At 47.7% G+C, this 26,095-nt stretch overlaps 1 protein-coding gene across 2 annotated transcripts in view; it reads right to left on the reverse strand.

Moving 5' to 3' along the window:
* Nucleotides 1-8,446: 8,446 nt before the first annotated feature.
* The window catches only part of Nhej1 (non-homologous end joining factor 1), a 99,931-nt gene continuing 82,282 nt past the window's right edge, over nucleotides 8,447-26,095 (reverse strand). For both annotated transcript variants that reach the window (XM_052749905.1, XM_052749904.1), the window contains 3 exons: nucleotides 10,013-10,130; nucleotides 9,368-9,486; nucleotides 8,447-8,916 (listed from right to left, as the gene is read on the reverse strand). In XM_052749905.1, the coding sequence (XP_052605865.1) occupies nucleotides 8,842-8,916; nucleotides 9,368-9,486; nucleotides 10,013-10,130 (312 nt within the window). In that variant the 3' untranslated portion in view covers nucleotides 8,447-8,841. The remainder of the gene's footprint in view (nucleotides 8,917-9,367; nucleotides 9,487-10,012; nucleotides 10,131-26,095) is intronic.

Raw genomic sequence — 26,095 nt, forward strand, 5'->3', positions numbered from 1 at the left:
AAAGAAACAGGGAAAGAGGGGCTGATAAAGGCCTGTGGTAGAGGGCTTGCCCAGAATGTGCAAGCCCAAGCTTCAAGCCCCACTATTGCAAAAATAAATGGAGGAGTGGGGGAAAAGAGAGGGTGACGGACGCATGTAACATAAAAGCGTCAGTGGGAAGGGTACAGGGAAAATAAATGCACTGTTTGGGGGGCAAAAGGGGCCAGTAGGAGACAGGAAGGTGGGGCAGTGGGGTGGTGGGTGACTAAGAAAGAATAAGAAAAAATAATGTCATGATGAAATCCATTACCCTGTATTCTAACTTTCAAGAAAGATTTGCCGGGCGGTGGTGGCGCACACCTTTAATCCCAGCACTCGGGAGGCAGAGCCAGGCGGATCTTTGTGAGTTCGAGGCCAGCCTGGTCTACAGAGCGAGATCCAGGAACGGTGCAAAGCTACACAGAGAAACCCTGTCTCGAAAAACCTAAAAAAAAAAAAAAAGATTTATAGTGTGTGTGTGTGTGTGTGTGTGTGTGTGTGTGTGTGTGTGTGTGTGTGTGTGTATGTTCAGAAGCCTGTGGAAGCCAGAAGAGGGTATCATATCCTCTGGAACAGGAGTTAAAAGTGGTGGACATCTGCCTGGTGTGGGTGCTGAGAACCAGGCTCAGGTCCTCTGTGAGGACAGCAAGTGTTCTCTCCACAGAGCTCTTTGTGTGCTAGCTAACTTTAAGATTTGGTTTGAAAACGTATTTCTATGCAGGATGGTGGTGTGTTTACTGACGGGCTTTGCTTGTGCCCTGGCGTCTTTATTTGGAATTACTTGCTTAAGAGAAAACCTTGGAGAATACTAGGTCAGTGAATGTCCCACAGGGGTACCACTCTATACTAGAGTGGTGCCTTTTTCACGCCTGCCAGCTTCCTAGGCTTGATTTGTGGTTTTCATTCCCACTCGTACCCAGTCCCTCTTGACAGACGTCACCTGAAGGATGCTGAGGACCTAGAGCAGTGGTTCTCAACCTTCCTGACGCTGCGACCCTTTAATACAGTTCCTCGTGTTGTGGTGGCCCCCCCCCATCATGAAATTATTTTTGCTGCTACTTCCTAACTGTAATTTTGCCACTGTTATGAATCATAATGTAAATGTCTGTGTTCTCCGATGGTTGGGAACTGCTGACCCAGAGAAAAAAAAGCAAGATGGTGCACACTTACCTCTTTCTACCTGCTGTGCTGATAGTCTTCGTTTCCACAAACCAAAGCTCACTCCATCACAGTAATAGCTGACAAAAGATATTTAGCCCCCACTCCCACCGTACATCAGACATCCCCCAATACAAAGTATGGCGGTCATAGCCACAAGTTTCTAAGGCATTCCTAGATCTTGCTGATATGAAATTGGGAATTCATGGGAATCTTTGTCAGTTATCAACTCAATAAAAAGACATTTACTTAATGCATAATTGTTCTTGGTTGCTGGGATATGAAAAAAATCAATGTTATTAAATTTTAAAATATATTTGTGTGTGTGTGTGTGTGTGTGTGTGTGAGAGAGAGAGAGAGAGAGAGAGAGAGAGAGAGAGAGAGAGAGAGAGAGAGAGAGAGCGAGAAGGTGTAGAGGTCAGAAAGGTCAACTTTCAGGAATTGGTTTTGTCATTCTACCATGAGGGTTCCAGAGAACAAACTTGGGCCATCAAGCTTGGTGGCAAGTGAGATTATCCACTGAGCGGGGACCAAAAAATAAAATAAAATAAAATAAAATAAAATAAAATAACAACCCAGATTCTGGATCTCATGAAGATTTATTCTAGTGGAAGGAATTGGGGAGATAGACAATTAAAAACAAACATAACAAGATAAAATACACATTGTGTTAGAAAACCTTAGGGAGGATAATGAACAAAATGCGTGAACAGGGCAAGGGCTTGGGGGCCAGCCAGAGTGTAGGGGAGGGCAGCTCAGCGGGTAGACTGGTAAGTGTCGACCTCATCTGGAAGGGGCAATCTGCAAAGACCCGAAGGAACTGAAGGCTTGACTCGAGCATAACACTGGGGAAGGAGCAGTCTAAGTGGACAGAGCAGCCTGGAGTGGGGCCCCGACGAGCCTGACATGCCCCCGACAGAGCAAGGCACGTGCTGTGCCCCTGAGCCATACCTCCAGTCCTTGAAGGTAGTTTCCAAACTTTTTTTTATAAAGCTCAAAGTAAAGATAATTTACCCTTTAAAGGTACTAATATGTAAATAGAGATGAACACAACATAGTTCAGAGTAGGTACAGAACATAGTTATATATAATATTTTGAAATGAGAGAGAGGGGGGCTCTATTTAATATGCTTGGGTAACCTGAGGGAATAAAACCTACCCTTTAAATATCTGCTCTCTGCTCTGGGTTTGTGCAGGGTTGTTGAAAAGAAGGCGTGTGTCTATGTGGCCACACAGAGGTAACATAATACCAGTTGGTAGGGATGCTTAATATATACATGGTTTGAGTTAATGCACGTTCAGTAACTCCTGTTTTCTATCGATCCCAATACTTAACCAACACACTTGTGCCAGCCCCTTCAAGTCTTTTGTAGTAATGGTCTTTTTCACCCACAATTCAAGTCCATGGGCACCATGGGATCTAATCAGCTATTTTGACTTCTCATGTCCTACTTTCTGGTCAATGATATGACACATTGTCTAGAGTTTCCAGGGGGACTGTGCTTCCCACTGAATCCTTCCCACTCACCATCTCAACCACTTAAATGTTAAGGTGCTCCTATCATTAGATTATCACGGTGCTGCTGCCTCTACCTCCTTTGGCCCCAGTTGTAGACCACAAATGATTCTGGGGATTCCCACCCAGAACTATATGTACATCTTAGATGCTTACTCCCAGGAGCTGCTAGCTCTCCAGGCCGCTTTCTGGTGGGAAGCTCAGCTCCCACCAAGTCGTGCCTGTTTTACAATGGCTTTGAAAAGTTCTCTCCAGGAACCCTGGCACTCCCTGGATCATCACTTAGCACCCTTAGGAAAAAACAGTTTCAAGACTTCTTCAATGTTGTCCCGCCCCGCCCTATATGAACAGATTAATGCAGTTTCACTTGGCACCGGTCTGCTATTACCATTCTTCAAATCCTAAAAATGCATGTATACTTTGACCGTTCAATAGTCCACAGTGCTGGCACTGGGGCCTCACTGTAACTCACGTCACTGACGGGTGACACCTCCAAAAGCAGTGTGGCTGTAACCTGTGGCCTGTATATCTGGGGTGTACCCAGCCAAGTGCAAACCCAGAGAGGCTCAGAGTCTGCAAAGGGAACTTTCTCTGCCTCTCGATGAACAGATCATAATCTAGGCACTGCACCTTTTCTTTCAATTCAAAACTCACTCACTCACTCACTCACTCCCTCCTCCTCTTCTCCTCTGATTTATTCCTTTTTGCTACATTTAATTCACATCCATCAAAGCTAGTGGCCCAGTGGAGCCGGCCACCAGCGTGAAACCACTCAGGCTGTCGTTAGCATCACCTCCAAGACCTTTGAGATATTAGTACTAAGTCTGTTGCCTATTGGGTTATGAACACTCCACCTTCCCAACCAGTGTCTTCCCATTCCTCCCAGGAGTGGTACAAGACCAGCTGGTACTGCTCTGTGCCCTGGGAGAATCAGATGGCAATGATACCATCAGAAGTCTTTCCTGTTCATGTCTTGAATATGGGATTTCTTTGCCACCCACGATCCCAAGCAGTACTATTCTTGACTCCTCTTATCACTCCTGTTCACCATTCCAGGCCCAGAGAAGGAGGGAAAGGATGGAAAGGCAGTCAAGAGGACTGTTTCCCCCCTACTCCATTCTCCCCTCTCCTGTCACTGATTTCTGACCAGGCTGTCGATCCTATCAGGGGTCCATAAAGCTGGGAGGACTCTGGCCCGAGAGAGGGGGGTAGGGGTTAGGCAAACAGGCCAGGGAGGCAGTTGGTTGAAATTTAACCACAATATTCTTGGTCTCTATTGTTTTGAGTGAGGCCCAATATTTCCACAGCAGGATTATAGGATCTGATTAACCATGTTAGACAACAATGCTGAGCTGGGATGGGCTTCCCCTTCCAGCTGCCAATATGAAAAAGTAAATCTAACACCCAGATTTCAGAAGAGACTCCCAGGAGCCCCCAAGTTCTACTCTCTAGTTCCCCAGCTCGGCCACTGTTTGGGGCCCCAAAGTCCAAGGAGGCAGAGTGGTACTGCATGCTCCTTTAACTACTGGCCCTTGGCCCAGCGGACAAGTAATCCTGGCACAGTCTTCCCAGGTGAGTCAATGGCTGTGCTCCCCACACCCTGGAGTTCTTTCAATGCCTCTTCCGGGTTCCCCTGGTAGTCTGATTCTCAGAAGTCCATGAGAGTCGGGTGCCCAGAGAGTCCATTCATGAGGGTCCAAGGCTGTGGAAAGGCAGCAAAGGTCTGTTGGGGTCCAGACAGAAAAACTGAGGGAGAGTATGGGACTTACCAGCCCAGAAAAGAGAGCAAGCATTTGGAAGAGTGCTTTGGTATCATCTAATGACATCCCACGTGCCAGGGTGGAGAGGTGGAAACCACGGCCCTGGGAGGATACAGAAAGGACCGTCATGAAGACAGTGTCTGTATGTGAAGGTATTCCCTAGAGCCCTCTGAGATGGAAGAGTAGGTGGCTGGAGCTTCTCCAGGATCCCCGGGGTCTCCATCCCTCACACACAGACAAGCGGCCTCATACTCACTCCTCTCAATGTTTTCCCTCAAGAAGCATCTTCTGAGGCCCTGGGCCGTGGGCCAAGGAAAGGACCAAGAGCAACAAAGACACCTGAGTTTGAGTATCATATAGTATCCTTGGGGTCAGCAACCAGGGACCCCCCCAAAAAGCAACTTCCTCCTTTGCCTGAGGTTTCTCCTGTATCTAAGGGCCTGGTATAATCTGTTCTAACTTTTCCAGGGAACAGGGACCAGTGACCATGGTTGATGGCTTTCTTACAGTATGTCACTTACTCCTTTTGAACAGCTTCCTCCCACCTCTAAGAATATTACAAAAGACAAATTACTCAGAGAAGAATTTAGAAAAATACATTCTGATTGCTTAAAAGACGTCGCCATAGTTATTATGCCTTTAGTACTTCCTATAATATCATTGCAGTGGCATTTTCTAGTTAGAGTCAGAAACTCTGCTCCCGTGAAAAGAGGCAAACAAAGCACGTGAGAGAAGTGTCTGTGGACACAGGTTACATTAATAACACAGTGGTGATGGGGTTACCAGAGGTCAGCTCACATCAGGACGAAGCCACTAGAGGAGTTAGGGCCCCCCTAAACTCCGAGGAGCAAACCTTTGTAGTTTTGTGAGTAGGAGAAAAGAAGAGACCAAGTAAGTGGAGAGAAGGAACATTGTCCCTAGCAACATCAAAGAATGATGGAGAAAGAATCCCGGGCTAGGTAGGAGGGGAGGTGCACACCTTGCAACTCCACGGCCATCTTTGCAGCATACACAGGGGCCCCTGTGACTCTCCTGAGGGTCCCACCTGTAGAGGGAGGGTCCCACCTGTAAGGGAGGTGAAGGGCGGGGGGGTAAATGAACAAGGAGTGCCCTCCCCTCAAGCCCCGGGATGAACCCTGCAGCCCTCCTGCAAAGATCTTAGCCTAGCCAGGCTGAGCTCTGCCAGTCCGGAGCATGGGAGCCCAGACCTCTCCCTTTGCCACCTTGGGATCTAGAAATTCCAGGGAAGACGAAGATGGCTCCTTCCTTTTCAGTTACTTCGCTCTCCCTTGGAAACACTCCTGAATCCGCAGGCTGGCTCCTGGTGAAGAAATAGGAGTGACGCTGCTGGGATTTTCCAGGACTCCGCTTGGAAGGGCCGCTGGGAAACCCCGTGAGACAGCAGGTAAGGGGGTACTACCCAGCTGCAGTACAGAGAGGACACCCCCTTCGCGGGCTAGCTGGCTGGTCCCTAGCTGACTGCTGGTAACCCACCAACAGGGCCAGGGAGGCCGTGCGACCTAGGTGGCGCTGTTTCCCTACTTTTTAAGGACCAGTTGCCGCAGGAACTTCCTCGAGGTCCCGAGCCCTGCTCCGGGCTTGCTGGCTTGCTCGTGTAAACCACCTTATATTATTTTTTTTTCTAAAAATACTCCAAAGCAATTGAAAGAGTCCCTTCTCCCACCAGCCAGCCCTGGCCCCAGCCCCGGCCCCGGGGAGCGGGCGGGTAGGCGGGGAGGTGGGCCACTGCTTTATTAAACACAGGGAAAACTAATATTTACGGAATAAAATTTATGGAGCAGCCACGAGAATTCGACCCTTTTATGTGCATGGGGAGTGGGGGTTGGGCCAGGCTGGGGGCCTCAGGGAGGGGCCCAAGCCAGGGGCAGGGCTGGAATAGAGCCTGGTTAGGCCAATTTGTCAAAGCGGGGATTTCCCTGGAGTTGCCCTGGGATGAATGATTCTCAAACACCACCCTAGCTCAGGGGTAAGGGCTTCAGTGATGCCTGAGCCAGGGCCTCTGGCAGTAATGCTTCCCTAACAGCGCATTTGAGCAATACCCCCAAGGCAGGAGCAGCCTTTAGGAACACAGGAGCAGTGGACTGGAAGGTGACTAGGAATACTCTTGACAGAGTCCCACAATCTCACGAGAAAATGAACAAAGTTATGTTTGGGGAATTTTCCTTGCAATTTTAGGGGATTCATGATTAAGAACGCCTGCTCGAGGCTGCCATTTGGGCAGAAGGATTAGCCAGCATCGGGCACAGAGCTTCACTGTGGTGAGTGTCTACCGCAGGGCACACCCGAAGATAAAGTGATGTGAGCCACAGCAGGAGCATGGGCAGCAGCAGAAAGTCCTAGCATCCTCCGGGGCCCCTGCCTTGGTGAGTCTGCACGCAGGAGAGCATCCTGCTTGAAGGCAGGGTCCAGGATAGAGATGGAGACTGTGGAAGACGGCAAGAGAACACAAAATCTTCCTGGAAACATGTTCAGTCAAGTATCTAATAAGCTGTGACTGGCTGAGATGTTCACTAATTCTGCCTGTCACTTACTGGCTGTATGACCTTTAATAAGTCAATCATTTCAAGACTAGGTTTTCTAATGGGTTACTGGTACCATCTTCAGATGATGACGCTCTGCACCCGACACTCATTTGGACAGACTGCTCAGTACATGAACTACTCAATAAGATCTGGCCATTTGTTACTGTTGTTCTAACTGTTGTAATAATTAGTACTTGAGCATGACTTGTATGATCCTGTCTCCAAGGATTGACATCTGGATGGAGACATCAGTTTCAGGGAGAGAGGGAAGAGACATGGAAGAGGAAGCCCTCCAAAGCAAGCATACCAAAATGGCTTCCTCATCTCTCCCCCTCTACCTAAGTGTTCCCATTGAACATCTGAGTTCACTTTCCACTGCTACCAACCCAAGTTCAAGTTTCAGATGTTCTTACTATAGAGGAAGACATGGTGGAGAAGGTCAAGGCACTGTGCAGATAAGCCTGGGTGCCCGAGAGTGACTTTGGGCTTCTGCCTTTCACACAGTCTTTTCTTGTTTTCAGACAAGATCTTATTCTGTGGTCCAAGCTGGCCTTGAACCATAGCAATCTTCTAGGGACATTCTAGTCTTAATACATCTTCCTATTAGATACTGTTCAATACCAGTTCTGTTCTAGGGGACTTCTGGGGTTCCTGTTCCCTAGCCTCATAGCTAAACTTACTACATTATTTAAAGTGAAGAAAGAGAAGTCAAATTTAGGGGTGTAGCTTACTAAGTAGAGTACTTGCCTAGCATGCAGGAAGCTCTGGACTTGATCTCCAGAATGCATAAATCAGGTGTGGTGGCACACATGCTTGTAATCCTAGCACTTAAGTGCAGGCAGAAGGACCAGAAGTTCAAGGCCATCCTCCTGTACATAGTTCAAGCCAGCACATGCCTTTAATCCCAGCACTTGGAAGGCAGATCTCTGAATTCATAGGCCAGCCTGGTCTACATAGTGAGTTCCAGGCCAGCTGGGGCTACACAGTGAGACCCTGTCTTGGGCTGTGGTGGGGGGGGGTGTAAAGACAAAGACCACACACACACACACACACACACACACACACACACACACAGAGAGAGAGAGAGAGAGAGAGAGAGAGAGAGAGAGAGAGAGCGCAAGAAAGTCAAATTGCCTTTTCTCCCACCCCTGGGGCCTGACTTGAAGTCTTTTGTAATTTGTCTGACACTATGGTTTAACCTGTTCTCTGTGCTTTAGATGGAGACAGAAAAAATACACCCAAGCTTGACAGAGAGCAGTAATCTGTCTTGTACCACCATGGAGAGTTCTCAAGATCAAGATTTCTAATTGTGACTAACCTCAGGCCACATCAGAGAAGCTGATGAGAAATCTGTAGGATGGGACTGACAGCTCAGTCGTGAGCCAGAGATAACAGGGGACTGTGGGCATGAACAGGTTCTAGACCACAAACAGGCAGGCTCAACAGCAGGGGAGTGTGGGTGCCCTTTATTCTGTTAGGAGAGAAGCGGTTTTCTACGGAGCATGTAGGACTGGTGAGGGACCCTTACGAAAAGCAGACAGGTGTCTTGGGCACGTGCCTCTTTGCAGACTTGCTTTAATCTAAGTTCACCATAGGGTACGAGTTCTAGATAAAACGCCACTGAATGAGGAGCTGGCTTCAATCTATATGGAATACCAATGCCAGCTGAGTTGGAGCCAGAGCCAAGCTTCCACCGGTGAGGAAGTCCCCATTCAGGAGGCCTGTCAACATAAATTTAGGCCTCCGACTGCAGCTCCATCTGAGGGATGCTCTGCCATGCAAGCTCCTTTCCAGATTATGCTGGGAAGCTGTTCTGCTCCCTTCTCGGTGGCAGAGACATGGCAAGTTAACTGAAGAGTCCTCTTGGCTTTTTCCTCTTGGCCTTGGCCAGCTGAGGTCTCTGTGTTGGGCCTGAAGCACCCTAGAAGAAAAGGAATCCCAGTTAATTGGAGTTTTGAAACAGATCTCTCTTGGCTCCTGGTTGGTATGAAGCCCTTCTTAAAGTATCTGATGTAGATGTTTTGAGGTTTATTTTAGGAAGTGCTATAAGATTCCAAGTGGGCATGTCTCTCATGGTCCATCACCGGAAGCAGAGTGTATTCCACTTCCGGTGAAAAGGGAGTCAAAGTTCATCACTCAACTCAAGAATGGCAGGAGACGGCAAGGGAGGAGGATGTGAGAAAGCACGATGCTCTACGACTTGGCAGCAGCTCACAATCTCTCTCATACCAGGGCGGTGCCAACTAGGCAGCAAGTGCAGAGACCATGGCTGCCAGACTACAGGGCAGCTTCTCCAGTGTTCACAAGGCCGCCCGGGAAGCTGCTTCTCCAGTGTTCAGAAGGCCGCCCGGGAAGCTGCTCATGTGACTCACCACGGGCTCCTGTTCAGGCTCGGAGAGGGCTGGAGTGGAGGAGACTGAGTGTTCTGGCTGGTTCAGAAGCTGGCCATCAGTTCTTTGAGGGGAGGTGCTGCACAGTGTCTGAGTCTCTCCTGAAATCAGAAAGATCAACAGAAGGCAGAGAAAAATGCCTGCTCTCAGGAGAGCAGAAGCATTCACCAAGCATTCGGACGAAGGGCAGAGTTTGCTATTAATATATTAACAGATTGAAAGAGACAGCTTCCAGCTGACGTTGAGCAAACCCTGTTCCTACGAAGACTCCAAAGCCCACTTTCAGCACGTAGGTTGAGTTTCCTCGGTTCACGGGAGGTGAGCAAATCTCTATGCAGCCCCTGGGTTAATTTTCTGGTTAGTGCTCTTGCTAACTCCTAAGCCCCAGGGCCAGCTAGCTATGAGAATGCTCCATGGTGGGGTATGTGTTCTGTACCTGCACTGGCCACGTGGCTACTGAGCACTTGAAATATGGCTAAAGTACACACGGAAATGATTTTTAATTTTATTTAGTTCTTACTAATTGAAATGAGAATAGATGATATGGTTAGAAGCACTAAATCCAACAGCACAGACCTAAGCTCTAACTCTACCCCACGCGGGCCAGCTGTGACTGGGAATACTCACCAGAGCCATGGTGCTTCTGCCCTGCTTGGATCTGCTGTCTGGTGACCGCCACATACAGACTCTGCAGATGCATGGCAAACGGCTTTCCATCACCAACAGTGCATGCCTCCGGCAGTTTCTAGAGGAAAGGTGACATTGTCATTGGTCTGCCTGGCTAAAGAAGAGAGCTGATATCCCACTGACAGAAGTGCCATCAACCACAGACCAATCTGAACGAAGAAGTATGACTCAATACACGGCTTCCATCTGAAAGCCTGCTGGTGCTGCTGGAGAAGCCTTCCTGTGCTCTGTCCTCTGAAAGGTCACTCTGATGGCTCCTCCAGTCATGAAGTCAACTGTGCTTTCCTGTGAACCCTCCACAGGTCTCTGGCCTCTTTCTTCTTAACCTCTTGGGGGGCTGTTTTAGGAAACTATCTTCCTTGGTGGGGTATAGTTTATTGACAGAGTGTTTGCCTTACATGTATAGGCCCCTGGGTTCAATCCCCAGCAGCAGCACCATCCACCAAAGAAATGAGCTGTCCTAAGCATCCCTGAGATGTACAGTTGGCTGTCTTAACGACGTTTACTTCTGAACCTCCACAGTAGAATGAGAAAAAGAATGAAATCCTGATGGGGCAAGGGGACGAGACAGGGACAACAGACTGAGAAACAAGAAAGAATTATGGCGGCGTGATGTTAGTCAGAGTTGGAAAGTACAGTGGACAGAGCTTTGGAGACCCACCTGCCGCCTTATACTCTGGACCTGAAATCCAGCTGTGCTTGCTATACTCCACATGCCCCTCAGTGGGGTGATACTTCTCCCAAGGGGAGTGAGAAGCTTTTCGAGGAGTGAAGAAAGTTCCTCTTTTATAGTACATTAACATAAAGACACATATGCAGAGGTTAGGAGACAACCTGTGGGAGGTGGTTCTCTCCTATCACATGGGTTCTGGAATGGAACTCAGGTCATAAGACTTTGCAGTCAGCGCCTTTATCTACGGATCCATCTTACAGGCTCCATAAACAGACCTTTGTTGGATCTGTGGAATTATGATTTAGGAAAAGTTGAAAGATTCCTGAAGGAGATAACGATGACATGAAAGTTGGGAAACTGTTTAATTATATCACCATTGCCATGGGATGAATGGTAGACGACTTCCATTCACAGCAACATGCTTTGCTTAATTTCTCTTTTCAGCTGAATTGAACTGAAAGAACGGCTGAAGACTGAACTACACGCAGCAAAAATGTGATGAGAGGATGGTGTCTGGTGGTCCCCAATCTAGCTGTACTTCAGAGTCCTGGAATTCATCTGTCCCTAGGCATGCCAACAATGATAGTTCCCAGCCAAATTAGCAGGTCCAGGAGAGCAGTTGGGCCAGAAGCTTACACGAGAACCAAGTCCTCAGCCTGTACTTAAGATCTCATGTCAAGCTCCTTTCCTGTGCTCTAAGAACTTTTTTTCTTTATGGCGCTGGGTATCGAACCTAAGGCTTCACTCACGCTAGGTGGATGCTCTACCATTAAAGCTACACCCCAGTCTGCCATCATTTCTGAAGCCCACTGTGGAGAAAGAACGGCACAGAACTTGGGGGAAGCAGTGGAGTGAGTTGGTGCTGGATCACCGGGGTTATAGTCAGTCTCCTTGAGTGGGATGGAGGCTCAAGAGTCAGTCTGTTGACCCCAGGGGATAAAAACATTCATCACTCTGTGAAGACTACCTCAGGTGTGGACTTTCTTTCATTTTATTGCGATAGAACCCAGGTTTCAATGAGGCTTGGACTTTCACTGGAGAGCACGGACAATGAATCAGAGAGCCCAGAGTTTAAACTTTGCCTCCAGCAGTAATCCCAGCGAGTTATCATACGGGCCATCTTCAGCTACACTCTGAGGAGTGACCTGAAACCGAAGGTGAAGCAGCAGGCCACAGAGCCTCCACTCTGCCTCTCTTTACTCTCCGATCCTTAAGCCAGCACTCCAGAAGACAGCCCTCTACTAGCTGGGCAGCAGACCCTGGCAGCTGAGAAACCAAAAGATGCTCTCCTTTCTTCAGTGTCTGGGGTCTGTGCTTAAGAACTGGATCTCCTCCTGGGTCGTTCACATACAACTTAGTGGGCACAGCCCAGTCTGTACAAATAGGCCTGGCAGAATCCAGGCAGCCAGGGTCATTGGCTCCTTCCCTTTATATAGAAGGAAACAGACTCATTTTCTAGGCTGATCTTTATCCAGCTCATGTCCTTACCCCATAAATGAAGTGCTAGAAGTAAAAGTCATTCAAGTTGTGGCTACCCTGGTCCTAAATCCAAGTCTAGAACCTAATCTTGGTCCCTCCTCTATTCTCCCTTCTCAAGGAGATCTGGCCCTGTAGTTGCCAGTGGCTATCCTGTTCACACGTCTAGTCTCAGAAAAGTACTAGCAATACCATTCCATTTTCTAAATGCCTACTGTGTGCATTGCTCTAAGGATTTTCAATATTAACCCATGGTTTTTATCTTCTTCATTACCACTTTTCTGTCACTTAGAAGAGCTCCTCGCCTGCTGGGGGCTCAACTATTTGTGAATGAATGAACATGGTGGGCACTAGTGTGACCCCATTTGACTGAGATAGTTACCCACAACTAGTAAGCAGAAGAAACTGAATACTAAGCAGTCTGTCCTCACAATATAAACATAAAACCACTACTTATTTACTTCTCCGAACGGCAGGTTTAGTCAAAATGGAAATCTAGTCTTTATCAGGATCACATCATAGTTTAACTGTTATCACTAAGGGGACAAGAAAACAGAACAGATCAAAAAGAAGCAACTGACTGTGGGAGAGAAAAGCAGTAACTGGTACCGACTGGAGCCCTCGGGGGCTGAGTCACCATCATCTATTTACAGTGACTCTCCAGCATGACTGAGTCCCTGGGCATCCTCTCAGCATAGCCAGAGAAGAGAGTTATGTGGCCACCTGAGTTAGGAAAGGAGCAACATTAGCTCCCAGGACAGGACAATGGTAGGGGCGAGGTGGGGCAGGCCACAGAGATCAAAGCGAGAATGCTGGAGTTGGAACTAAGCAAAGTAAATAGTGTCTCCTGCTGTAAGTACGCCTAGCCAGGAGCACTGTGTACCAGCATAGAGCGGGTCACTGCCCAGAATGGCAGGGCAGGAAGAGTCAGGTGAGCCCACTGCATAACCCTTTCATCTGATTAGCCCGAGATAATTCGAGCCAGGGAAAAGGGACTGAGATTACAGAGAGCGGGCACTATAGGAGGAGGTGCAGGGGATGGCCTCAGATCTGAGTCAACAACACAGCCGTAAATAAAAGTCCTACCTTTGGGAATTCACATTTGCGTGTGTGTGACAGGCAGATATTTATTGTTTGGTTTTGTGTTTCAAGGGATATGGAGTAACAGAATTACAAACCAATGGTGATAGGGATTCAGAGAAGAAAGGGGTGAATTCCAACTGAGAGTCCTGAAAAAAAGCCTCACAAGTGGTGACATCAAGGTGAGCTTTGAAAGATAGACTCTGAGCATAGTGGAAATGTGAGGTACAAAAGTATGAAAAAATGGGATGTGCAATGCAGAGTGCAGCTAGAAAGCTAAATTCACACCCACTGGATTGCGCCCGCTTTCTCTGAATCGGGTTTATGCCCATGGAGATCTCCTTGTGTTTCATAATTGGCTTTCTCTATTTGATAGTGTTTGCATAGCTTCCTTGGCACCCAAGTAATACTGAAACAATGATGTGGACTCAGAACTTCCTCCAGGTTCCACTTTTAGATTTTCTGTTACATTTATTTCAATTCTTAGTCCTTCTTCATTACTAACTTCAATAGTCACAAGTACTGCATAACCCTCCCACCAACCACTGCATAACCCTACCACCAGCCACTGCACAACCCTCCCACCAGCCACTACACAACCCTCCCACCAGCCACTGCATAGCCCTCCCACCAGCCACTGCATAGCCCTCCCATCATCCACTGCATAACCCTCCCATCAGCCACTGCATAACCCTCCCACCAGCCACTGCATAACCCTCCCACCGGCCACTGCACAACCCTCCCACCAGCCACTGCATAGCCCTCCCACCAGCCACTGCATAGCCCTCCCATCATCCACTGCATAACCCTCCCATCAGCCACTGCATAACCCTCCCACCAGCCACTGCACAACCCTCCCACCAGCCACTGCACAACCCTCCCATCAGCCACTGCATAGCCCTCCCACTAGTCACTGCATAGCCCTCCCACCAGCCACTGTATAGCCCTCCCACCAGCCACTGCACAACCCTCCCAACGGCCACTGAATAGCCCTCCCATTAGCCACTGCATAACCCTCCCACCATCCACTGCACAACCCTCCCATCAGCCACTGCATAGCCCTCCCACCAGCCACTGCATAGCCCTCCCACCAACCACTGCACAACCCTCCCATCAGCCACTGCATGGCCCTCCCACCAGCCACTGCACAACCCTCCCATCATCCACTGCATAGCCCTCCCACCAGCCACTGCATAGCCCTCCCACCAGCCACTGCACAACCCTCCCATCAGCCACTGCATGGCCCTCCCACCAGCCACTGCACAACCCTCCCATCAGCCACTGCATAGCCCTCCCACCAACCACTGCACAACCCTCCCATCAGCCACTGCATGGCCCTCCCACCAGCCACTGCACAACCCTCCCATCAGCCACTGCACAACCCTCCCACCAGCCACTGCACAACCCTCCCATCAGCCACTGCATAACCCTCCCACTAGCCACTGCACAACCCTCCCATCAGCCACTGCATAACCCTCCCACCAGCCACTGCATAACCTTCCCACCAGCCAATGCAAAACCCTTTCATCACCAACAAATGTTTACCCTCCTGAGATACTTCACTAGGACTCTGGCTCCTGTTATACCTTATCAGAAACTCTGGGGAAACCAAAGTGACAGAACCCCCTTGGGGTACCTTATTTTCCCTTCTTGTCCCTTGATGCAGTCTACCTTTGCTACTGGGGCCCACCTTCTTCTGTGGTCACTCCCACCTTCACCAACTCCAAACACATACCCAGTGGTGAAGAAATTCAAGGAATCCTAGAGGATTTGTGGGTAAGATCCCAATGGGCACTTTCAACTAGAAGTAGGTGGTCTGCTCCCCCATTCTTTCTTCTGAGATGTTCCAGAAAAGAAACCTTTAGAGTCCTGAGAAAGACACTAACACACAGCTCCCCTCTGGATATGTATTTCTATCCAAGGACAGATCTACTAGATAGAAAGAGAAGGGGTAACAAGTTAACCAGAACCCTCCAGCATCCTCCTCTGGGTTGCTTCTGGCATTTGTCCCAGAAGCTAGCACAGTCCCAAGGCCTGGGGACTAACTCTCATCCTGTCACAGCCACCAAGGTCAGGTCCCCAAATGTGACTTCTCTAAAGGTAAGAAGTTCTCACTGCCTCCCTACAGAGCCCACACCTCTGTCTGGGACTCTGGTGACACTATCCATTAGCTTCTCTTAGAGACAAGAAACAGCATTAGAAAACTCCTCTAAGGCTTTAACCACCAAAAGGATTGCCAAAATAAGCAGATGGGAGCATGACAAATGATTTAGAAAGCATCTAGTGAGAGTCTTTTCAAGAAACATGACCCCCTGTGCCAACCTATTCAAGTCGAAAAACTACCAACCATCTACTAAGGCACGCAGGACTGAGCAGGTGCTGCCCTCTTGAGGCTTGCACTCTAGAGAGACCCACAACAAACACAGGGCTAATTTCATACTCTCAGGGGCTGGCAAGATGGCCCCCAAGCTCAATGACCTGAGCTCAATGCCCAGGACCTACAGGGTAGAAGGAGAGAAGCTATTCCCATAAGTTGTCCTCTGACTTCTACATGGATGCCAGGGCACGGCTGTCACCCTCAATTCTCTCCCTCTCCCTCTCCCTCTCCCTCTCCCTCTCCCTCTCCCTCTCCCTCTCCCTCTCTCTCTCTCTCTCTCTCTCTCTCTCTCTCTCACACACACACACACACACACACACACACAGAGTCTTGGGGGGAAAAAGTCCATCAAATAAAATAACTTAGTCAAAGTATTGTGGAATGGGGCAAGAATTTTATGCACTGTTTGTTTGTTTGTTTGTTTATTTATTTATTTATTTATTTACTTATTTAGTGTGTGTGTGTGTGTGTGTGTGTGTGTGTGTGTGTGTGTGTGTGTGTGTGTCCATGCCCCCATAGGTCAGAAGAGGATGTCAGATCCCCTAGAGGTGAGTTACAGGCAGCTGCAGCCAGCTGACATGGGTGCTGGGAAGCCATGCTCAGTTCTCTGGAAGAGCAGCAAGCTCTATTAACTGCTGAGCCATCTCTGCAGCCCTATATAGTTTTAAACAGAGGTCAAGGAAGGTACCATGCAGTACAATTCAAAAAACTCTAAATGGAAGTGAGAGAGTAATCCATCCATATAGGTGACTTATTTCCAGTTTTCCTGGAACAGTCCAGTTTAAGCTCACTATCCATTTAAATTATTATCAGAACCTCTTTCTCTTTACAGGTGTCTCGATATGAATGATACATTGGGTGGTCACCCTGCATGAGAGGATGAGCATGGCAGGTACATGGATATGTTCTGTGCTTACAGAAATCATGACGTGATGCAGCGGAAGCTGACATGGTCTGCTTTATGTTCAGAAGGGTCACTGAGTGAGGAGATGGAGGAGAGAGCTGCTTAGGAGGCTGCAAGGGATGCTGGGTGAGAGCAGTGTGGGCAGTGAGGTTTGGGGGAATCTAAAAGGGTGGCCGACACGCCTTCAAGCTGATGGACTGGGCGTCATGGGACAGGAGTCAGGCACAGGGCAGATGTAACAGGAATGATGTAGAAACCTATGAAATCCCTAAGTCAAAGGGAAGCCGGGGCTGGAGCATGCTCAATGGTAGGTTTGTCTAGCATGATGAAGGCCTAGGTTCCATCCCCAGAAATGCATAAGAAAGAAGAAAAAGGGGGCTGGAGTAATGGCCCAGTGGTTGAGAGCACCAACCGCTCTACCAGAGGACCCGGGTTCAATTCCCAGCACCCACATGGCAGCTAACAACTGTCTGTAACTCTAAGATATAACACCTTCACACAGACATACATGCATACACTAATGCACATAAAATAAAGATAAATAAATTGTTAAAAAAAAAAGAAGAAGAAGAAAAAGACAGCAATCTGAGCTGACGGCTGGGTCCACAACACCCAGTTCCCGCATCTAGTGTCTTGTTTTGAGAAAGCAGGGGAGGGGAAGAAGACGGGGCAGAGGAAGCCGAGACTGTGAACACCTGTACCACAGAGCTTGTGAGGAGATTAGTAAGAGAGCAGAGCATTATTCAGGAAATGGATGGTCTTCCCTTTGTAGGGCACACTGGGACCGTATCGTGTAGCTCAGGGTGGCCTCACACACATGACCATGTGTCAGGGACTGGCTTGAAATTCTGATCCTTCTTCCTCCACCTCCTGTAGAGGCATTCACCATCACGTGGGGCCAACTTCTGAGCCTTCTCTTGCCTGGTCCTATTCCTCCACCAAGCTGACTCAAGGAATGTCCAAATGACAACACACACGGAGAAAGCAGGGTCTTGTTGTGACTGGCATCCCAAAGCACAGAATTTCCAAACAACTCAGTGATTAGTCAAGACACAGATGAGGGAGACAGCCCAGGTTCACCATCTCCTTCCACCATGCCAGCCTACTCCTCAGTCTCTAAGACCAAAAGAGTGAGGCTTCTGGGTGAGAAGACCTGGGTCTAGATCCTACCTCCGCCAGTGCCCTGGCGAGTTACTAGCTACTGCTCTGAAAACCCCCGTTTCCTCACCAGAAAAATAAGTCACCCACACCTACTTTGGGAGCATAGTCATGGATCCTGAGGTGATTAATATTGGTTTTTTAGAAGACGTATTTTTATTTTTTTAATTATGTGATACATGGGGGAAGGTCTATACATGTGGAATGTATATACTGTGGAGTCCAGAGAGGATCCTGGATCCTCTGGAGCTGGAATTACAGGAGGTAGTGAGTCCACCTGACCTGGGAACCAAATTCTGGTCCTCTGCAAGAGCAGCAAGTGCTCTTAATTGCCGAGCCGCCCTCCTTGGTGTTTGTGAAGGACGCCTGCTCCTCATTTCCCCATACCAACTCTTGTTGATCCTCAAAAGTCACCTTTGGACGCTGGTTGGCAGTGGCACACGCCTTTAATCCCAGCACTCGGGAGGCAGAGGCAGGAGGATCTCTGTGAGTTCAAGGCCAGTCTGGGCTACAGAGTGAGTTCCAGGAAAGGCGCCAAAGCTACACAGAGAAACTCTTTCTCGAAAACAAAACAAAACAAAACAAAAGTCACCTTTGTTCTCCCACTTCTCAGGACCTGCTCAAGAGGTCAAGTCTTCACCTTATTCCATCTGACCTTTGTAGGAGGAAACAGGGACAAAGGAAATTCAGTTCTAACTCTCTCCATGAAACATGTGGGCAGTGGTGGCACACACCTTTAATCCCAGCACTTGGGAGGCAGAGCCAGGCGAATCTCTGTGAGTTTGAGGCCAGCCTGGGCTACCAAGTGAGTTCCAGGAAAGGAGCAAAGCTACACAGAGAAACCCTGTCTCAAAAAACCAAAAAAAAAAAAAAAAAAAAAGATAACTGAAACATGCAAAACATGACCTCCACTGGCATACCATGGCATGTATGTGCATGTGTGTGCGCACACACAATTTAAATAATTTTTAAAGTATTAAGAGAGCCCAAGCTGCCTAGCGGTGTTTCAACTGGGAATGCTTCTCATGACTACTGATATTTCCTGCTTGCTAACAAGGCTATGGAAGGGCTCTGCTACATAATTCCATGAGGGCTATTTGGAAAACAGAAAAGCATACCCTCCAGTCCATCACCAAAAGGTCTGACAGCCAAATGGTTTTGGGTGGGATTAATCTCTTGGATTCCTCAGAAGCGTGAGAGGGAAACAGGAAGAGGACCGAGAGAACAGTAACACAGTGGTGATGCCTGGGCTTCAGAGGACAACTGCTCCATCCTGCTTTTCCACAGCAGCTCATCCAGATAAAGTTTCTGAGTTTTAGGCAAGACCTAACCACGAGGGGTTCCTCTGTTTTGTCCCTCACTGTCTTAACAGTCCCATATCAGATGAATATGACCAAGTACATATTTCATATGTATGGAAATGTCATGCTGAAATCCACTGTTTTGTACAAATAATAGTCGCTCAGGAAGGGGAGAAAAAAGTCGACCCGCCTATCTGCTCAGATGAGAAACCTTGGTATCTTGGGAAGAACACACAGCATCCTAAGGGCACACTGTCCTTGAAGGTCCACGTGTGAGGTCAACATCGCAGCTGACGCTGCTCAGTGTTTGGTCTGACTCAGCTTTGTTTGGGTCTGTGCCTGTCACAAGGCCACCACTGATCTCCACAATTAGCCTCTCACTCCTAAGCATCCACACAGCGCTGGGCTGGAGGGAAAACAACACTTAGCAAACTGGGCATAATCTTGTGTTTAGAGACCTTACAAATTCATTGTGGCTTAGAGATCTTGAAAATTATTTAACTTACAGTCTACCTTTCCCCTTTCCCCTTTAGAATGAGGTGGGAGAATGGAGGCATGCTCACATCGAATGTGTAAGCATCCTGTGTGCCATCCAGTCCAGGTCCCTGGTCGTTTTCTGAGGCCTCACTTGAGACTGGGATAATTTTAACATCTGGTTCTCACTGTGCTGGAATTACAACAGAGGTTAACACAGGTGAAGAGTTCAACACAGTTCCTGGTAGACAGTCACATCTGGTTGTGTTACTTAAACTCCTCTGGTTCAGTTTGAGAAGAAGGAAGGGGAAGAAAGCCCACACAGGAAAGGTCCAAGCAGAAGGCTGCAACCGTACTTCCAAGACTAAAGATTTTGATTTTTATGCTTGGTTTGGTTTGATTTTTTTTGAAACAGCATCTCACTGGGTAGTTGGTCTCAAACTTGCTTGTGATCATTTTGTGAATGTCACCACACCTGTCTAACTTAAAAAGGGATGTGACGCTGGAGAGTCACACATACTAAGCACATCCTCTCTACCACCAAGTTACGCAGCTGCTGTCATGAACAACTAACTTTTTAAAATTAACCCAATAGACCTCCATAGTTACCTTATCAGCCAGGCAGTAAAATATTCTCATTTCATACATGAAAAAAACAAAGGCCCAAAGGATTAATTAGTTCTCCCAATGCACAGCAGAACGAGAACGGAGAAGATCCAAAGAAGTGGCCTTCAGAACTTCCCCATGACCCACGAGGCAGAAGCCTCACAGAATCACCATGGACAAGTCCATTTCTCCCTGAGGGGATGGTTCCTGTTCTGAGACCCAGCAGCTTCTAGAAACTAGCTCTGTCTCCCTTCTGAGGCCGACCCAAGCTGCAGAGGGAAGAACACAATGCCTTCTTGAGGAGGTGAGCTGTGCTTAACCTCTGCACAACCTCCCAGGGCACCAGAAAGTCACCAACTAACTGCGGCACAGGGAGACTCAGAGAGATTCTGAATCGCCTTTAGAGAGAAGCACAGCCTCTCAGAGTCATTGCAGGAAGGCCCCAAAGAAAAATAATGGCAGAGCGAGTGGACGTGGGGGCGGGGGTGGGGGCGGGGGTGGGGGCGGGGCGGCTGCTCTCATAAGAGCCCTTTGTGGTGGCTGCTTCTGAAAGGAGGTTTTGCTAGACAAGGTGGGACTTCTCAAGGTGACAAGCAAATGGCACAGGCTGAGCTGTGACCCTCCGCTCACTCCAGAGCCACTCCCCCACTTTGGAGGGCCAGAGCCCAAACTGTCCCCGGAGCCCCACCCAGCCCCAGCACAAACCATGGCTTTCTAGTCTGCCGAGCAGCTAATGAGTGGCAAAGGGGCTCGAGGGACAGGGTGGTTTCCTGGGGGGATGAGTCCTCTGAGCCTCGCAGAAAGTGGAATCAGTGGGCTCGCAACTCCAACTCCCTTTCCTCTGCTTTGCCCCCTCCCCCCACTTTGCCCCAAACAAGCAGCTCCTGTCCCTCTGGCTCCGGCTGGCCTCACAGGGGGACAGGCAGTCTCAACATCAGGTTATCATCCCTCTCACATTCTGTTACCTCAACATCCCTTCCCAGATGGAAATGAAGCAGTGTGGTGGAACCAGAAAGGGAAAAGCACCAAGTTTAACAACAAACTCCCAGTTAGTTCTAACACTCCCAGTGCCCCAGCTCTGCCCGGTGCCACAGCCCTGTACGGATTTCTCGGCTTTCCTGGTTTTGTGGAGATGAGAGGACAGTCAGCTGGGCCTGCAGGTGCAAAGGTGAAGTGGAGGACCAGCAGTGTTCTCCAAAAGACTGCGCCGCCAGGGAGATTCTCTTTCACCAAATTACATGCCTGACAGCTGGGAACACAGCCTGTGGCAGGGTTCAAGGGCTCCCCGCCTTCACCTGCCTGCCGCCTGCTCTCTGTAGGGTGACAGTGTCTTTCTTCTCCCTGAGAAATCCTATTCCACTGGATGATGTACCACTTTCCCAAATGCGCACACAAGCGCATGTGCATACACGCAGATGTGCATACACACATGCTCATCAGGCCCCGGAAAATATGCAATATAACCTAAGCTCTCCCAATATTAGGGCCAGCAAGATGTCTCAGCTGGTGAAAGTGTCTTCCCTTGCAAGCCTGACAACCTGAGTTCAACCCCTGGAGTCCACAGTGGACAGAGAAAACTGACTCCAGAAAGATGTCCTCTGATCTCCACACGTGTTCCACCACACACACACACACACACACACACACACACACACACACACACACACACGCACGCACGCACGCACGCCAATAGTAAAAATGAAGAAAACTTTAAGCTCTCAAATACTGCTTTATGGGAATAAACTGAGATGATCACTTTGAAAAATGATTTGGCAGTATCTATTAAATCAAAATATTTACATATACCTGTGAGGCAACCATTGCAATCCATTGTGCTCATTCAAATACAAAGGGACAGACTGTGGCACAGTCTTACAGAGACATAGTACACAGAAATGAAAACCATGCCATATGGATAAATTTTATAAACAGAGTGAAAGAAGTCAGACAAACGAATGTACGTGATATGACTGTATGCAGATAAAATTTAAAACAGGCAAAAGTAATGATTACCTAGGAAGTCAGGACACTGGTTACCCTTCTGAGGAGGAAGAGGAGTGCTTCTGAGAACTGAAATTTTCTAATTCTTTTGAAAGTTTTTGACTTTATTTTTATTTTATAAATATGAATGTTTTGCCTGAATATTTGTGTGCGCATGGCATGTGTACAGTCCCCACAGAGGCCAGAAGAGGGCATCAGATCCCCTGGGGCTGGAGCTATGGTTGTGAACCAACATGTGGGTGCTGGGAATTGAACCCAGGTCCTCTGGAAGAGAAGCCAGTGCTCTTAACTGCTGAGCCATCTCTCCATCTTCCAAATTTTTAAGTTTTGATTTGGGTGCTGGTTACAGAGCTGTTTGTTTTGCAACATTTCTCCAAGTTAGGTGCTTATTGACATTTTTAAAAAAATATGCATCCTCTATTCTAAGTGGTTTTCTTGTTGCTTTGAGACAGTGACCTACTATGTAGACCTGACCAGCCTGGAGCTTTTACACAAACCAGCCCAGTTTCAAGTTCACAGAGCTACACCTGTGTCTGCCTTGTGAGTGCTGGAATTAAAGGCAGGTACTACCATGTCCAGCTGCACCTTATATTTTGATTCAAAATATTTATTAATAAAAGAAAAAGTACTCCTGAAAACAGGTAATTCCTCAAAGAGACAACAATAGATTACTCTATGACTCAAACGTTCAAAGCTGAAACATGGTCACACAACAATGTGTACATCTTGGGGGATGTAGTTGAGGATGTGGGTTTGTGGTAGAGTGTAACCCTGGGGCCAAACCTCAACCCACAAAACTGTACACAAACATTCACAGCAGCATTGTTCATGATGGTAAAAAAGGTGGAGAGAACGTAAATGCCCATCAACAGATGGAGGGACAAACAAAAAATACAGCATGTCTGGGCTGGTGAGACTGCTCAGTGGGCAAAGGTGCTTATCACATGTGAGTTTGGTGACCTGAGTTCAGTGGCCAGAACCCACGGTAGGAAAAGAACCAACTCAACAAAGCTGTCCTCTGACCCCGACATGCACAACATGATGTCCATGTCCACACACATTGTGCCACACACATACTTACACATATGCAATAATAATAGTAATATAAGTTGGGCGGTGGTGGCGGCGCACGCCTTTAATCCCAGCACTTGGGAGGCAGAGCCAGGCGGATCTCTATGAGTTTGAGGCCAGCCTGGTCTACAGAGTGAGATCCAGGACAGGCACCAAAACTACACAGAGAAACCCTGTCTCGAAACACCAAAAAAAAAAAAAGTAATATAAAATTTTAAGAGTTTTTTAAAGGGGCCACTAAAGCTGGACAACCTAAGTCTGATTTCTGAGACCCATGTGGTGGGTGGAAGGAGTCAGCTGACTCCTGCATGTTGTCCTCTGGCCTCCATGTGGTTGTTATAGCCCCCCCCCACACAAACATACATACATAAATAAACAGAATAAATGAACAAATACCCCTCTGTGAGTGTGGTGGCATATACATTTAACCCCAACACTCAGAAGGCAGAGGCAGGCAGATCTGTGGTTTCAGGGCCAACCTGGTCTATACATCGAGTTCCAGGACCCCCAGAGCTACACAGTGAGACCCTGTCCCTAACAAACAAACAAACAAAATACCCCCCAAATATGTAAAAAATCATAGACTGGAGTTTTGTTTTTCCATAAACAGGCATAGAATACTGATAATATTTCTTTAATATGTGGATCTTGAAAGCACACGGCTAAATGAAAGAAGCCAGACACAAAGACAACCATAGCACGTTCCACTCATATGAAATACACAGAATGGGCAAATTCCTGGAAACAGAGTAGGTCAGGGATTTCTAGGGACTGGGGGTGGGTGAATAGAGAATAATTGCAAATGCATTTGGGATTTCTCTGGGGATGATGAGAATAGATATTGGTTACAACTGCACAATCATGTGACTGTTTAAATCACTGAATGGTGTACACTTATTAAAGTATTTATTTTATGTATATGAATGTTTTGTCTGAATATATAGCTGTGCACCACATATGTACAGTGCTCACAGAGGCCAGAAGAAGGTATTAGATTCCCTTGGTGCTGGAGTTATACACGGTTGTGAGTCACCATGAAGGTACTGAGAACCAAACCTGAAACCTCCGGAAGAACAAGTGCTCCTAACTGCTGAGCACTCCTTATTTTACTGCATCCTGATTATATTTCAATTTTTTTTTTTTTTTTGGTTTTTCGAGACAGGGTTTCTCTGTGTAGCTTTACGCCTTTCCTGGAACTCACTTGGTAGCCCAGGCTGGCCTCAAACTCACAGAGATCCGCCTGACTCTGCCTCCCGAGTGCTGGGATCAAAGGCGTGCGCCACCACCGCCCGGCTATATTTCAATTTTTAAAATTATTTATGTGTGTGGATGTTTTATTTGCCCATATGTCTGTATACTACATGTTTGCCTGGTGCTACAAGGCCAAAAGAGCTCGATTCCCTGGGACTGGAGTTACAGATGGTTGTAAACCACCATGTGGGTACTGGAAATTGAACCCAGGTCCTCTGAAAGAGCAACAAGTATTCTTAACCACTGAGCAATCTCTCCAGCCCCAGCTCATTTTCTTAAAGGATTATAAAATGATTAAGTCTCCACTATCCCATCTTCCTTTAATTATTTTCCATACTGGTTCCTCTCTTAGGAATAACAGGCTCCCAACAGGCTTGGACAACTTGTTTGTTTTGAGACAAGGTCTCACTGTGTATCCCTGGGTAGCCTGCTTCTGCCTCCCAGGAGCTGGGATTAAAGGGGTGTGCCATCACACCCAGCCCCTGAACAACTTTTAAGTAGTTCAGACAGTTCTCAGCCTCCTCAGTAACTGGGCTATCACTATTCCATCAGACTTGAGCAACTTTTTTTTTTTCCCCTTTGGAGACAGGGTCTTAATACATAGCTGTGGTTGGCCTGGAATCACTAGATAGATCAGACTGGCTTGGAACTAGCACAAGTCTCCTCCTGCCTCAGTCTCCCCAGTGTTCTGAGGTCTAGATACTGTGTGTGTGTGTGTGTGTGTGTGTGTGTGTGTGTGTGTGTGTGTGTGTGTGTGTGTGTGTGCATACTCATGTATATGTACACAGAGACCAGAAATTGATGTTGGGTGTCTTCCTTAATTGCTCTTCACCTTATTTTGGTGGGCGGGGTCTCTCACTGAACTGCAGCTCACCAATTTGGCTAGACTACCTAGCAGCCAGAAATCCCCAGTGATCTCCCTGTGATTACAGGCATGTGCTGTCATAGGCTTTTTATGTGGGTACTGGAGACAGAACTGAGGTTCTCACCTGTGGTGTGGCAAGCACTTCACAAGCTGAGTCCTCTCCCCAGCCCAGAGGCCTAGACACCCTTTAAAGGCCTTCAACACAGTCAGTAGCACAGACACCCAGTGCCTGAGCAACTGGAGTTGAATTGTGGAAGACCTCAGAATCTAGAATCAAACAGACCTAGTTTTGAATCAGTCCACCACCTAGATACTTGCCATATTATCTTGACCAAGCAACTTAATTTTTCTTTGCTTCAACTTTCTCACAATAAAATTAGTAAAAATAAAGGCTGGGGATGTTGCTCAGAGGTAGAGTGGCTGGCTAGCATATGTGAGGCCCTAGATTTCATCTCCAACATCACACACACACACACACACACACACACACACACACACACACACACACACACACACACATACACACACACAGTCCTTTTCCACAAGAGCTGTCACAATGATAGTGAAAAGAGACAACATAAGTGATGTATTAATTCTGCTCCCTTGTGAGCTCCAAACACTTGAAGGCAACCAGGAAAAATACTTCATTTCAGCAAAACAGCAGGGTTCTGTAGTCACATGGCTAACACTTAAATCTCTGGGTCCATTACTTCATCTTTCTGAAACCTTTGTTTCTCCAACTGTGTAAAGGAACAATAATTCTATTTTCATTATGGAGTTATTACT

This window comes from Peromyscus californicus, unplaced genomic scaffold, assembly GCF_007827085.1.
Source record: "Peromyscus californicus insignis strain IS unplaced genomic scaffold, ASM782708v3 Scaffold_21__1_contigs__length_65335640, whole genome shotgun sequence".
Classification (NCBI taxonomy): Eukaryota; Metazoa; Chordata; class Mammalia; order Rodentia; family Cricetidae; genus Peromyscus; species Peromyscus californicus.